Below are 15,829 nucleotides of genomic sequence, written 5' to 3' on the forward strand. Positions count from 1 at the left end.
TGAAGTCCTTAGCTATGCATATTACTAATCAAAAATTAAGTTTTGATATATTTACGGTAGGAAATTTACAAAATATCTTCATGGAACATACCCATACAATGTATTGTTGGCTATTGCTACAAATATACCCGTGCTACTTATGACTGGGTTTTGTGGTCCAGGGTCACATTTATGAATTAGGCATCATGTATAATAATGTGTAGGCTATATTATGAACATTTTTGCATCAGCTATTGTAAAAAAACATTTTGACCATTTTGGCCATTATTTGATTAGAACGCAAAGAGTTAAGGGTGTTTTTCACACACACACACACACACACACACACGCACGCACACACGCAAAATAACCATTGTTATATCCGAAAACATGTTGCATAATAATATTTGATCATGTTTGGATTGGAATATACTATGCATTGAAAATCAAAGTGATACTTTTCAATTCATGTCTGTGCAAAATATCTTAACATGTGTGGCAGTCCGATCAAGTAATAAAACACGAAATGTTAAAAATCGCAGCTGATTTTATGTGAGCACTGCGCATGCGCAGTAATCTGCTCTCTACACCGCCGCTCCTGACCGGTAGGCGGCAGTAAAAACGCCCGACATCCTACTGAAATCACCACAAAAGAATCTACTCCATTCTGTTTTCAAAGTGCCCTAGCTAGCTATCATCCTGCTGCACTAAAATTTTCCAGTAATGCTCAATAACTATGTCTAAGGCCTCTAAGGTTGTCCTGGGATTATCGATAGTGCTCAGTATCAGCACCGTTGCAGGCGTTCATATCAAGCAGAACTGGGACAGGCTGGTAAAAAAACACTCTTGCCCTACTAGCCATACGAGCACCATGCCTTTACGAGGCACTATTATTCATGTATTAATTACTGTTTACCTGTAGTGTGCAGTATGCATGCTATCAAAACAAGTAAAGATGTGCTAGAGAATGTTTTAACGTTTTTATCTAATGCATTAAGCCTCATCCCTACAAAAATATACTAACGTTATTTTAATATATTGTTACTGTGTATATATATATAAAAAATATATATTTATTTTGGCTGAAATGCTTTCTTTCGGAGAAATACGTTTATTTTAACTAAACGATTATTTTAACTCTGGCAGTTGCTGTTTATAAGAGTGTTCAAGCTACTGTTTTACAATAATTTTCTTTTTGGTATGGAAACTTACCATGTTCATGTGCAGTGTTGAGGGTAACGCATTACAAGTAACGCGAGTTACATAATCAGATTACTTCTTTAAAATAACTAGTAAAGCAACGAACTACGTTTTAATTTAGAAGGAAATATCGGAGTTACTTTGTCCAATAAGTAACGCCAGTTACTTTGTTTCCCATGTCTTGACTGACAGCTCTCTTGTTGCCATGTTGAGAGAAATCAGGAGTAAGTGCAGATGCATTGTGTTAGGCCTGTCACGATAACAACTTTTTGTTGTGCGATATATTGCCCCAGAAATAATTGCGATAAGCGATATTATTGCCATTTTTTAATGTAACAGCATAATAATGCAAGAAGGGCTACACACTTCCAAATGACAACAAACTTTTAATTTTTAAGAATATTTAGATCATGGAAATTAGGTATCAATATACTAGATACCTTAAAAAGCCTGAATAAATAGTAAATAAACATTTTTTAACAAAAAGTGCAAAGTAGCAAGAAGAAAAAAAGAAAAATGCACAAATAACTTGTATGGAGATTTTTCCATCTACAGATATTTTTCCTGACCTTTTCTCTGTAAATTAAGGGTGCACACTATTGCTGAAAAACACAATCACTTCTTAGCAGTCAAATGTCCGTTTGCACAAAGGCACAGATCCCTAAACAAGACCATATCTGCAGATGAAACTTTGTTTGTAGAAGCATTTTTTAAATTTGAACTAGCACCTCATGACTACACCACGCTATGTACGAGAAGCTGCAAAAGACACAGGCGCAAGTGGAATGTACAAAACACGGTGACATTAATTTTTTAAGTAAATATAATGGCCGATATATTGCGTCACCAAAAATTATTGCGGTCATGTACATATATTGCGCGATAAGTCGATATATTGATTATTGCAACAGGCCTAATTGTGTGAACATGATGTTACTGTAGTTCTAGATTCAGTATTCCTCAAAATGAATAAAAACAGTCAAATGCAAACTCAGAATATTATACAAACCTGCAATAATTAAATCTGTTAAGACAAATATAATTTATGTATTTAATACCATTTTATTAACCAATGTTTTTGCTACTGACCTTCAATGATCCAATTCAACCATACTAAGCAAAAATGACACATTTGTGTTTCATTTTTGTTATTGCTGAATAGTGTTGAACTTTCTTCGCCTGCGTCATATTATTTATGCAATTTGTTTGAGCAGCGCCCTCTACTGTACAGATGTGAATTTACATCTCCTTCAGCCTGAGGTGTATTCATTTCACTTTTGTTGTGAAAGGGCTTTTACATTTGTAAAAGAAGAACTTTTTTATATTAAAAACAAACAAGTAAGCCCTGCCCAGATTTAAAAATTAACTCAAAAGTAACATAACGCATTACTTTCCATAAAAGTAACTAAGTAACGTAATTAGTTATTTTTTTAGGGAGTAACGCAATATTGTAATGCATTACTTTTAAAAGTAACTTTCCCCAACAGAGAAGCTATACCTTTGGTTATTACTTCAAATGCCAAATCTAAAAGGTATAAAATGTGGAGTGTTTAGATGTTAACACGTCTGTCACATTCGCAGAGGCTGCGTGACGGAGTTCTGCGGGATCTGGAGCGCGTGGAGCGGAAGCGCGAGAACCTGCGCGCACTCGAGGAGCAGATCCAGCTGACGAGACAGCTCGAGAACGAGCGCGACAGACAAGAGGCAGACACGGCGCGACCACACAGTTCATAAACCGACTAGTTAGACTGGTAAAACAAATGATTATTATTTACAGCTAATTTACAGCTGTATAACGTTTACTCGGGGTTTCTATCACAACTCTGGTAGTTATATTGCTCCTACGAAAATTAACCATGGTTTCACCACAAATAAAACCAAAAAAACACACTACACTAACCGAAGTTTAACCATGGTATTTCTAGTAAAACTGGTTATACAAATGGTAATCAATACGCCAAAAAAAAAAACATGGTTACTACACTTTTACTACAATAAAAATGGTTAATTTTCGTAAGGGTGGTAATAGTTGGCACTGAAATACCGTGGTGTTAAACAAAACGTTACAAAACGTACTTTTGATAATTGCCATTTCAATATCATTCACCATGGCTAAATATGAATGCATCTTTCTATTATATAAAGAAAAAGTTTTATTTCAGTTGGCCCAGAATTTTACGTGCCCTGCTAAAATTTTCACTGGCCCTGTCAAAATGTAATAAATAACTGTTATTGTTTTCATTGTTTGTAACCCATCATGTAATCTTGTATTCTAATTAATAAGATCACCAAAATTTTAGATACCTGTAAAACTTCACAGTTGTCTATTTCAATATTCTCTATTCCTGCTAGCGCAACTGATAGAATGTTAAAACATTTTTAAATACAAGTAAAAACTCAGTCATAAAATAAGAACAAACAAACAAATGAATAGCAAATAGCACAAATGAAACCGTGATAAGATGCGAAAGAGAACTCGGTTCAGTGAGTTCTGAACTCACTTTTTGTGGCTTTTTACACACAAACAAACAAAAAACAAACATTGGTGTGTCAGAAATCGTGTACTGTCTGAGTAGATACTACATTTGAATTGGACCTTACTTCACAAGTGTTAAAAAAAAAGTATGTTCTATATGTGACCCTTGACCACAAAACCAGTCATAAGTAGCACTGATATATTTGTAGCAATAGCCAACAATACATTGTATGGGTCAAAATTATCGATTTTTCTTTTCCAAAAAATCATTAGCATATTAAGTAAAGATCACGTTCCATGAAGATATTTTGTAAATTTCCTACTGTAAATATATCAAAACTTAAAGGGGTGGTTGATTGCAATTTCACTTTTTTAACGTTAGTTAGTGTGTAATGTTGCTGTTTGAGCATAAACGATATCTGCAAAGTTACGAAGTTGAAAGTTCAATGCAAACGGAGATATCGTCTTTTAAAATTCTGGCAGTTTAATGCCTACAAAAACGGCTGGTAGGGACTACAACAAGTTACTTCCCGGGTTCGTGACATCACAAACCCTGATAAACCCCGCCCCCGGGAACACGCAGCGAAGGGGGCGAGGCCATGCTGCGCTGCTTTAGAGAAGAGGAAAAGAAAACTAGGGGTGCACGTAAAAATCTATTCATATATGAATCACGATTCTGTCTTCTAACGATTCTAATGGATTCTCAAGTTTCGGGACGCTTAGACGCGCACTAGAGATGGTTGAGCCAATCACAACACACTGGACCAGCTAACCAATCAGAGTCCATCGCGTATTTCTGAGGGAGGGGCTTCATAAAAACAGGAAATGATCAGCGCATTTATCAGAGTAGGGACAGAACGGTGAAGAATAAAGGTAAATTATGTGAAAAATAATGCGTTTTTTTAAAAACCGAAGCATGAACACATGTTAGACTGCACCCCATAAACACAATCAAGCCTAGAAAAAAACAGTCAACCACCCCTTTAATTTTTTATTAGTAATGCGTGTTGCCAAGGACTTAATTTGGACAACTTTAAAGGCGATTTTCTCAATATTTAGATTTTTTTGTTTTGCACCCTCAGATTCCAGATTTTCAAATAGTTGTATCTCGGCCAAATATTAGCTTATTTATTCAGCTTTCAGATGATATATAAATCTGAATTTAAAAAAATTGACCCTTATTGACTTTTTTTTGTGGTCCAGGGCCACATATAGTATGAATTGAATATGGGAAGTATGAAAGAAATTCAGGTGTACTACATCCGCCATGTTGTCAGTCACGTGACCTACCAGCCACAGTTGCATTGATTCACTGCCTTCATGAATCCTCTCCAGTGGCCTCATGGGATATTAAAGTGTCCATCGAATACACACTTCAAAATCTCAACAGAAGTATTTGGTTATCTGAGTATTTTTTGCTTACTGTTTTTAAAATACGATGAATCCAGACTTACTTTTTGGCTTACTGTAGAGAAGCTTTCTACTGTAGCACAGCACATCTCAGGCTGTGCGAAAATACTGAATTCAGTTCTCTTTCGCATCTTACTGCGGTTGAATGGTTTAAATTGGCAAGAGCGTCCTGAGAGTCATTCACACTGGCCCCAGTCCTTGTTGTCCCTGGATCTAATCGCTTCCTCTTATCTCTTAGATTGAAAAATGGACAGTGGGGACCAGAGAGGACTTGCGGCACAGGATGAGGAGACCATGTGCACGTCAGCCTCTGAGGGTCTGGAGGAGGGCGAGGTGGAGGGAGAAACTCTCCTCATTGTGGAATCAGAGGACCAGGCGTCTGTGGATCTGTCTCATGACCAGAGTGGAGACTCTCTGAACAGCGACGTCGGGGAAGACGGAGAAGGAAGCTGGAACGAGGATATGTCGTTCTACTGTGACAAGTGCCACAAGTGGATCCCAGCTGGTGAGAAGACCAATGACAGGGGATGGCACGTCTGATACGCCCTCATGTGACCAGATTAAGATGTGATGTCTAACTTGTGATGAATTTGTTCACTCAATAAAGACTGGTCTGAAAACGTGCTTAGTCTCAGAGCTGGCTTTCTTTTCTTTCTCCTTGTATGGTTCAGCCCAGCTACGTGGAGAGCAGCCAAGCTATTTGAAAGGAGACAACTTTTTCAAGTTCACCTGCTCTGACTGCGCCGAAGACAGGAAGGAGAGTTTTGAGAGGATGAGGCTGACCTGGCAGCAGGTATTTAATCTGGAACAATTAAAAGAAATGAAACTATATTTAGTTAGCTAGACAAAGCTGCCTAAAAGAAAATGTCAGCATCGGTCCTTGAAGATAATCTGCTTTACAAACAGCATTACAAAATGGAAAAGTCTCATAATATCCAAATAAAGAGTCATGACACATGATTCTGTATTCTGGCAAAAAAGAAAGAGTCTCTAAATTGTTTGATTTTATGCTTATAGGTGGTGATGTTGGCCATGTATAACCTGTCTTTAGAGGGCACCGGACGACAAGGTTACTTCAGATGGAAGGAAGATATATGTGCATTTATTAGTCGGCACTGGACCTTCCTGCTTGGTTCTAGGTGAGACTGAGTATCAAAAGTGTATCACAAACCTTAAAACTATAAAGTGATTATAAAAGACAAATAAGTATCAGAGTGTCTATTTACACTAAGTGCAAATAGTCCGCCTTGTTGGCAGAGGCTATTTACACTAACTCCGTCCCGTGATTGGACTAGTCAACACTACAAAAGACAGCTGTCAATCATCAGCTCCAGTGGTGTAGATGTAGAGCGCGTACCGCTATCATTTTGACACAATCGACCCAGGTTCGAACTCGCCTTTTGCCAAACTTTTTTCCCCTCCCTTTCAAATCTCATATCACATCAGAAAGGCATTTATTTTCAATAAAAATAAAGGAAATAAATAAAAAAGTTGAAAATAAAGTGTTTGGTAGGGTTAGGGTAGGTGTAGGGAGGGCTTTATTGTCCAAATAAGGTGGCATCCATTTAATAATTTGAATTAAAATTATAATTTACACTCAACATGTTATTATTGCATACTGTTTTATAATGTACTACAATACTGAGGTGTAGATAATTGCCACTATTTGCATTAAGTAGTATAGCATATCGCTAAAAAATACTGCTATTTTAACATAGTGTAAACAGAATCCATTGTTATTTGTAAATAGCATCCATCGCTAAGAAAATATGCTATTTTCACTTAGTTAAAATAGCATCTAATTGCTATTTACACTTAGTGTAAATAGAATCTATTGCTGTTTGCACTTGGTGTAAAAAGCCTCTATCGCTATTTACACTTAGTGCAAATAGCTGCTGCCAATATGTATGTTAATAAGTATGTCTTATGATTATACACTCTCAGGAAGAAGACGTCCACATGGTGGAGCACCGTGGCAGGATGTTTGTCTGTCGGCAGCCCAACGTTTTTTCGTTCAGGAGCACAGGAGTTCGGAGAACCTGGCTGGTGGAAGCTAGTCCAGAATCGGCCACCTACTCTACGGCCCGAGGGGGAGAAAAGCTCTGCAGCTTCACTTAAAGCCAAAGGTAGTAGTATTTTACATTAGAATGAACGCCCCCTAGGTTTGGCATGTTTTGAATAGTGGTCAACTGATATAGGTTATATTAAAAAAAATTATGTTGAAGTCGCAACGTAACAGAAGTACCGACAGATCATTTTTTCCATATTGTGACAAACAGTTATTTGTAAGAAAGGGACAGGGTTTAAGCAGACTATATTATTGGAGGTCTGTCATTTTGCCTGACTTTTTTATTTAAAATTACAAGGTTAAAAATGTCAGAAATCATGGATGAATCATTCACGATAACATATAAAAGGAGAATTTAAATTTCATGCTGACTGTAAATGTAAAGCTGAAAAATATATTAGTACCATATTGGTATCGTGCGTGAAGTTAATATTAAAAACTTTTTTTTATTAATTCTTTATTAATGTAATTTGTAGTAGTTGTAATTTGTAGCAGATCTTAAAATAAAAAAACTGTAGTGTTTAAATCCTGTGATTATTTTACATTTATTTAGATGAAATAGAAATATGGTAGTATTCACCTTATTTTCCAATGTGAAAATAAGCCATTTTCTGTGAATGTGCGAGATTTTCGTTTCATTAGCCGTTATAGTTAAATAACTAGAAGAATAACAAAGTACAGTAAAACCATTTGCGATACAAACCAGTGTGTTTATGATTATGATAATACATAAAAATGATATGATATCGAATAACAGTTTGCAATATTATTTTTGTATACCTAAAATGACTGTTAGCAGATGAAACCAGAAGCCTCTTACATTTAAGTTAAAAATGGCCTATTGGCTTATTGGTATCGGATTAAATATAATTTTGGTACTGCGGTATTTTTCCTTAATTTTAAATGTAAGTATAACATTTTTGGATCTACATGTTGTTTATCCAGCTGTGTCAAAGCCGTCCCTGGACCCCATAATCACCGTGGAGGGTTTGAGGAAGCGTGGAAGTCGGAACCCAGTGGAGAATGCCATACAGCTGAAAGAAAAACGTTCCCGAACACAGGAAGCTAAAGAGATCCGGCGTGCGCAGAAGGAGGCGGCCGGGTTTCTAGACCACAGTGCCTCGTCCACACCTGTCAAACTGGGCAATCGTGTGCGGCGGTCAGAGCCGTATCTGGAGAAGGGTGAAGTCATTGACTTTTCCTCTCTCAGCTCCTCTGACAGAACCCCGCTCACATCTCCCTCCCCCTCCCCTTCACCCGACTTCTCCGCCCCTGGAACGCCCGCCTCACACTCTGCTACGCCCAGTCTGCTGTCGGAGGCCGATCTCATCCCAGATGTCATGCCCCCTCAGGCTCTTTTCCACGGTGAGATGCTGCACTTGGTAACTGACCAAACACCTACTAATGGTCACTTTTCTAGGCAATCAGACTTAGACTTTCCACTTGATAGATGCTAAAATGGGCGAAAAGATGCCATAGACTTACCCCGAGGGTCTGTATCTATACACCAGGGGTCAGTTGCATAAAGCCACTATGTTAAGAGTTTATGCAACCAGCCCCAGATGGCAATCACATAGCAACATTCTAAGAACCACCCAGAACACCCTAGCGACCAAATAGCTACATCCGTGCAAACTACCTAGAACACCCTGGCAACATTCTAACATTCATAAATGGACAAAATGTGTTCCGTGAATTCAAAGTTGCTCTGATTAAAAGCGACTGCCAAATGCATAAACATTAATTTTAGTAACCACACAAAACACCCTGGCAACCACATAGCAGCATCCTATTGATGACCAACCCAAACATCCTAACAACCACATAGCCACTTCCTAACAACCATGCAAAACATCCTGGCAGCCACATAGCAACATCCTATTAATGGCCACTCAGAACCCAAGCAACCAAACAGCAACATCCTTACAACTACCCAGAACACCCTGGCAACATTCTAACAATCATGCGGAAGACTCAGGCAACCACATAACAACATCCTAACAACCACCCAGAACACTCTAGAAACGTCCTTGTAACCACCCATAGTTCCCAAGTAGTATCCTAACAACCACGCAAAATACCCTGACAACCACATAGCAACATCCTATTGACGACCATCCAGAACACTGTAACAATCACACAGCAACATCCTAACAAACACCCAGAACACTCAAGTTGCATTATTAAATGACCATACAGTACACCCTAACAAACACACAAAACACCCTAGAAAACACATAGCAACATCTTAACAACCACCCAGAACACCTTGGCATTATTCTAACAACCATGCGGAACACTCGGGTAACCACATAACAACATACTAACAACCACACAGAACACTCTAGGAACGCCCTTGTAAACACCCATAGTTCTCTAGCAACATCCTAACAACCATGCAAAACATCCTGGCAGCCACATAGCAACATCCTATTGATGACCACCCAGAACACCCTTGCGACCAAATAGCTACATCCGTACAAACTACTCGGAACATCCTGGCAAGATTCTAACATCTAAAAACTGATAAAATGCATACAGTGAATTCAAAGTTGCTCTGATTAAAAGCAATTGCCAAACGCATAAACATGAATTTAAATAACCACACAAAACACCCTGGCAACATTTTAACAGCCACTCAAAACACTTGAGCAACCACATTAGAACATTCAGTACATCCTAACCACACAAAACACCCTGGCAACCACATAGCAACATCCTATTGATGTCCATCCAGAACACTGTAACAATCACACAGCAACATCCTAATGAACACCCAGACCACCCTGGCAACATTCTAATAACCATGTGGAACATTCGAGCAACCACAAAGTTACATAATTTAACGGCCTTCCGGTACACCCTAACAACCACACAAAACACCCTGGCAACCACATAGCAACATCCTATTGATGACAACCCAGAGCAGCCTAGCAACCACCTAGCAACATCCTAACAACCACCCAGCAACATCCTAACAACCACCCAGAGCACCCTAGAAATACCCTTGTAACCACCCATAATTCCCTAGTAAAGCCCTTGTACCCAACCAGAACACCTTTAGGGGCTTTCGCACCGGAGGAACCTTTTCACAGTTTCCTGGAACTAATTGTGGAAGCTCCCGTTTTTTGGTGTGTTTGCACCATAGGAACTAGGAATGGTTTTAGTTCTAGGAACTCTATTTGGGGGAACTAAATTAGTTCCTACTTCAGAGTAGGGTCTAAAACAGTTCTATAGAAACTATCAGTGACGTAAGTGTACGCTGATTGGCCAAACACATACGAAACAACGGCTACCCGGCATTTTTTAAAAAGTTGTGTAAAAATATTTACTCCACAAACATGGAAAACAGCGATAACAGCATTTAGCTACCTGTTGTCTGCAGCGTTGTGTTCTTTTCTCACCCTCAATGATATGTAACACTGAAAGTTGTCATAGGAGATTTAGTCAGATTTTCATGCTCTTTTAATCATGTAAATTGTATGTTTACATTCAATCTCTGTTATCATGAAACCCACGACACACAACAAAAACAGCTCAGATCACGGCGTACTCCATTCACCGGTTGTAAATGTTTGTAAATGCCGTGCATAAAGACATTGCTGTTGGACGCTTCAGAGTTCCTGCTGCGGTGTGAATGTAACCAGGAAAACGACCCTGCTGTTTAGTTACTAGAGCTAAGTTCGTAGAACTACGCAGTGCAAAGGCCCCTTTTGTTACACCTAGTAACACCCTACCAACCACTCCTATTTTTATAGATTTATATATTGATAGTTTATTCATATTTGGTAATGATCATATTTGGTAATGAACAGAAAAACTGTTAGGCTTTTGTCAGCATCTTGTTTATTGGCTGTATACATTGTGTTACTTTCCATCAGACGATGAAGAATTGGACGCCGAGGGCGTTATCGACCCCGGAATGGAGTGTATTCCCCCTCCCAGCATGCCTTTGGCTTCTGGCACCATCATGGTCAGGAAAAAGATACGTCCAGCAGAGCTGATCAAACAAGAACTGGAGAGTGAAGACGAAGAGCGGGGTAGAGAAGGTGAGGAAGACGATTGCCAGGATGAAGGCTTGTTGCCAGCAGGACGGGGGCGTGGGATTGAGCGGAGGAAGGTTCTTCAAGATAAGGGCGAGGGCTGCGTATCTTTGCCCACCCCGCGCTACACGTTCATCAGCCTTTACGAGGAGCGTTTGCTGCTCCACAGGCTGGAGGCGTGTCCGCAAGCGCTGGCCATCACACCACAGGCCAAAAGACTGCATCGCAAGCTACTCGTGCGACAGGCGAAAAGAGAGCGAGGGCTCCCCCTGCTGGATGTGGATCAGGCCGTGAGCGCTACGCTCAGTCTGGTGGGGGGGCTGTACGGGGCACAAGGGGGTTTGGCCAGCCACAGGACAAGCGAAGAGGAGAAATACAGAACCACCAGCCAGGACCTTCGAATACTTGATCGCTTTCAGGTAAGCCAGAAGAAAACATGTAGCTTCAGTACGTGTTGTAACTTCTGTTGAGAAAATCAAGAAAGTCTTGTTTTGTTCCTCAGTCAACAGTGACCATAAGGAAAGGGATTTATCAGCACACAGTGTCGTTCTGGCACAGGCTAATGGGTTCTGATGCCTGCATGGATCAGACCATCAAGAGTCCCTACACGTCCAGAGTGCTCAAGCCGTACATCAGGTACACATTCTGAACATTTACGCAAACTTAATTTCTTACCATTACAAGCTGTTGGGATTTGATGCATGGTGGAAAACTAGATTTGATTTTTGCTCTTTTGAAATAAGAGTTGAGATGAAAGGACAAAATAGTGTTAAAGGGGTCATATGATGTTGCTAAAAATAACATTATTTTGTGTATTTGGTGTAATGAAATGTGTTTATGCAGTTTAAGGTTAAAAAAACACATTATTTTCCACATACTGTACATTATTGTTTCTCCTCTATGCCCCGCCTTTCTGAAACGCGTCGATTTTTACAAAGCTCATCGGTCTGAAAAGCAAGGTGTGCTCTGATTGGCCAGCTATCTAGTGCATTGTGATTGGCCGAATACCTCAAGCGTGTGACGGAAATGTTCCACCCTTAACATACTGTGACGCTGTGTCCCGGAGCGACGAGACAAAAACATTAAAACCCATTACAAATGAGGCATTTGTTGCATCCAGTGGGGACATAATTACGGATTATTATGACTTATACTGTCCTTTTACGCGTTGCGTTGCATCGCGCAGCGTAAACATAAAACCATGTCTGCATTTGTGATCGGAGAAACGACAAACAACAAGCGCTACTCTACACTGCTCAAAACTGGCAGTGTAGAGTAATTTATTACTCTAACCATTATTTGTCAGAACACCGGCATTGTAGTCTACTCTACCAGGATCAGGAAACAGTCCTCCATAAAATGCGCTGCACACATCTGAATATTTGGGTTGAACTGTTCTGGAACAGTGTTGTAAATACAACTTAACCACTGATTTCTAGTCGTGTCCTCTTTTGGAAGGCCAAACAAAATATTTTCGTTTTCGCAATGAAACGCACAGCGTCTTCACAACATGGTGGCAGCAACAATAAAGTTACACCTTCTTTCTTTGCGTGAACATTTGGGCAGTGTTATGTGAATCTTCCCACACAGTGACATAGACATGTGGGGGCGTATTTAAACGAGGCGTTTTAGGAGGGCGTGGACCTTAACTTTTTATAAAGATTATCTCTTTGGGTTTGAGACTTTAGTCTTTGCAACTTTAGGGATCTTATCTATGCACTAACAGCTTCTAACACTCCAAAGAGAAAGGAATACTTGAAATCACATCATATGACCCCTTAAAGTTTTGTCTTGAAATGAATCAAATTTTGTATACTTCAGGTCCGTGAAATGGATTTTGTCAATTTCTGAGAATGTTAAGTACTTAAGGTATTAGATAACATGAATGTTTGAGCAATAAAAATCATAGAGATTAATTTTTTTTGACATAAAATAGATATTATAATAATAATAATAATAATAATAATATAGATATGAAGTAATGTTAAGTTTTTCCAGGTCAGTTTTGATCCAGAAGAGGTACATAAAAATTTCAAAACAATCTATGTGTAGTACAGGAACAAAACTTTGAAAATGGGTAAGACTATCAAAATACACTTTTTATTTCAGATTTATAAAGTATTTTTATAGATTCCATTTTTAGGATATTATTTATAAGTATACACTACTGTTAAAAGGTTTGGGGTCAGTAAGATGTTTTTGAAAGAAGTCATTTATGCTCACCAAAACTGCATTCATTGGGAAAATACAGTAAAAACGATAACATTGTTAAATAATAAGCTAAAATAACTCTTTTCTATTTTAATACATTTTGAAATGTAATTTATTTCTGTGATAGAAAGCTGAATTTTCAGCATCATTACTCCAGCCTTCAGTGTTACATGATCCTTCAGAAATCATTCTAATATGCTGATTTGCTGCTTAAGTAATTTGATGTTATTAATATCAGTGCTGAAAAACGGCATTGATGCTAGATATGTTTAATGAATAGAAAGGTCAAAACAACATTTATTTTAAATAGTAATCTTTTGCAACAATGCAAGTGTTGTTGATCAATTTAATGCATTCTTGCTAATTAAAAGTATGAAAGTAATATGTATTTATTTAGAAAAAAAAGTTCTGACCTCAAACCTTTGAACAGTAGTGTATTTTTGAAATAACGTTTTCTTAAAAATGTGTGTAAACAAACGCCTAGTTGATATACTCTAATGTTCAAATAAATCAGATTGTTTATGGAAGCTATGCTGCAAAACAGACTTGTTTAGGAAAAGTTGTGGCTATGAGCCGTTAGGACATTAACATACAACCATCCATGTTTACAAAACCCATGGTGACCCATGTGTATGTTTATGATTGTGTGTAGGAGAGACTATGAGAGTCGGCCGCTGAAGCTGCGTTTGCTCTCAGAGATCCATGCGTATCCTCACAGGAAGGACCCAAATTGGGTTGCTGAACCTGACGCACCTATAGACTACTGCTATGTGCGGCCCAATCACATCCCTTCTGTCAACTCCATGTGCCAAGACATCTTCTGGCCTGGTAATCATCTTTTCATCCTGTCAAACACAGATTTTGGGTGAAGCTAGGTCCCGATGGAGTAATAGGTTCTTCTGTTTATCAGGTATCGACCTATCAGAGTGCCTCCAGTACCCAGACTTCAGCGTGGTGGTGCTTTACAAGAAAGTTGTCATCGGTTTTGGCTTCATGGTGCCAGATGTGAAATACAACGAGGCCTACATCTCCTTCCTGCTGGTGCATCCTGAATGGAGGCGAGCGGGTATCGCCACATTCATGATCTACCATCTCATTCAGGTGAGTCAAAAATAAATCAACCACGTTGAGTTAACAAGCTTCAGTTGATACAGGAATTTTCTTTTCTCCTCTCTGTAGACCTGCATGGGAAAGGATGTGACCCTTCACGTATCGGCGAGCAACCCTGCCATGCTGCTCTACCAGAAGTTCGGCTTCAAGACAGAGGAGTACATCCTGGACTTTTATGATAAATATTACCCGGTGGACAGCAAAGAGTGCAGGCACGCATTCTTCCTGCGCTTACGCCGCTGAGGAGCCTAAGTTTTGGGTTTTGTACGTCGTGTAACTTTGTTGTCATGTGACTCGGATCTCAGTCAGGGAGTGTTTGTTAGTGTTATCACAGTCATATTTGTTGCATTATTAACCGTTTGTGGCTTAGTGTGATTTATGTGATTTATTTTATATTTGGTTCAATGTTTAAACCAAAGCGAAGGATTTGTTTCTCCGCATACATACACCAGCATAACTCTCTTCCTTCTGCACCATAAACATAGCTAAATTAGTTTTTAGTAGTTTAAAAAAATTGATTTTTACCACTTTTTTTTTGTTTTGTTTTGTATTCACACAGTTGTGCAGATAAAAATGTCGTCACCTGTTAATTAAATATCAAAATGTTTAATAATGCGTTGGTTCTTTTTTATTTATGTTTCTTTGTCAAAAGTGCTTTCAGTGGTTTGGTACTAATTTAAAAAGTTTTACACATTAAATAAATATTCATAATTATAGCAATATGAATAAAGATAGTGCTGTTTCGTCAGAACACAACTATTATCACTTTTATAAGTACACACACATACAGCATATATTTAGAAAATATGCACATTTCCATATATTGAAATTTCCACATATTTATACCATATATATATATATATATATATATACATACAGTGTGTGTGTATATATATATATATATATACAGGTGCATCTCAATAAATTAGAATGTAATGGAAAAGTTCATTTATTTAAGTAATTCAACTCAAATTGTGAAACTTGTGTATTAAATAAATTAAATGCACACAGACTGAAGTAGTTTAAGTCTTTGGTTCTTTTAATTGTGATGATTTTGGCTCACATTTAACAAAAACCCACCAATTCACTATCTCAACAAATTAGAATACTTCATAAGACCAATAAAAAAACATTTTTAGTGAATTGTTGGCCTTCTGGAAAGTATGTTCATTTACTGTACATGTACTCAATACTTGGTAGGGGCTCCTTTTGCTTTAATTACTGCCTCAATTCGGCATGGCATGGAGGTGATCAGTTTGTGGCACTGCTGAGGTGGTATGGAAGCCCAGGTTTCTTTGACAGTGGCCTTCAGCTCATCTGCATTTTTTGGTC

At 38.5% G+C, this 15,829-nt stretch overlaps 1 protein-coding gene across 2 annotated transcripts; it reads left to right on the top strand.

Moving 5' to 3' along the window:
- The first annotated feature begins 616 nt into the window (after positions 1-616).
- Positions 617-15,062, top strand: LOC107659341 (cysteine-rich protein 2-binding protein-like). Of its 2 annotated transcripts, none has more exons than XM_016448255.1 (12): positions 617-811; positions 2,761-2,930; positions 5,304-5,570; positions 5,737-5,858; positions 6,083-6,204; positions 7,010-7,194; positions 8,079-8,498; positions 11,015-11,595; positions 11,679-11,812; positions 14,040-14,215; positions 14,298-14,488; positions 14,567-15,062. In XM_016448255.1, exons 3-12 carry the CDS (start codon positions 5,312-5,314, stop codon positions 14,738-14,740), a joined length of 2,364 nt encoding a protein of 787 aa, XP_016303741.1. In that variant the 5' UTR covers positions 617-811; positions 2,761-2,930; positions 5,304-5,311; the 3' UTR covers positions 14,741-15,062. The 2 variants fall into 2 exon arrangements, with proteins under 2 accessions (XP_016303741.1, XP_016303742.1); XM_016448256.1 differs by having other exon boundaries at positions 7,010-7,191; positions 14,567-15,061.
- The last annotated feature ends 767 nt before the right edge of the window (positions 15,063-15,829 follow it).

This window comes from Sinocyclocheilus anshuiensis, unplaced genomic scaffold (genome assembly GCF_001515605.1).
Source record: "Sinocyclocheilus anshuiensis isolate Anshui unplaced genomic scaffold, SAMN03320099.WGS_v1.1 scaffold912, whole genome shotgun sequence".
Lineage (NCBI taxonomy): Eukaryota > Metazoa > Chordata > Actinopteri > Cypriniformes > Cyprinidae > Sinocyclocheilus > Sinocyclocheilus anshuiensis.

Excerpts from the sequence above, each read along its gene's own strand:
- LOC107659341 (XM_016448255.1), top strand. The coding sequence starts at position 5,312 with ATGGACAGTGGGGACCAGAGAGGACTTGCGGCACAGGATGAGGAGACC. Across the intron at positions 5,571-5,736 it reads CCACAAGTGGATCCCAGCTG|CCCAGCTACGTGGAGAGCAG; the intron begins GTGAGAAGACCA and ends TGTATGGTTCAG. Across the intron at positions 8,499-11,014 it reads CCCTCAGGCTCTTTTCCACG|ACGATGAAGAATTGGACGCC; the intron begins GTGAGATGCTGC and ends ACTTTCCATCAG.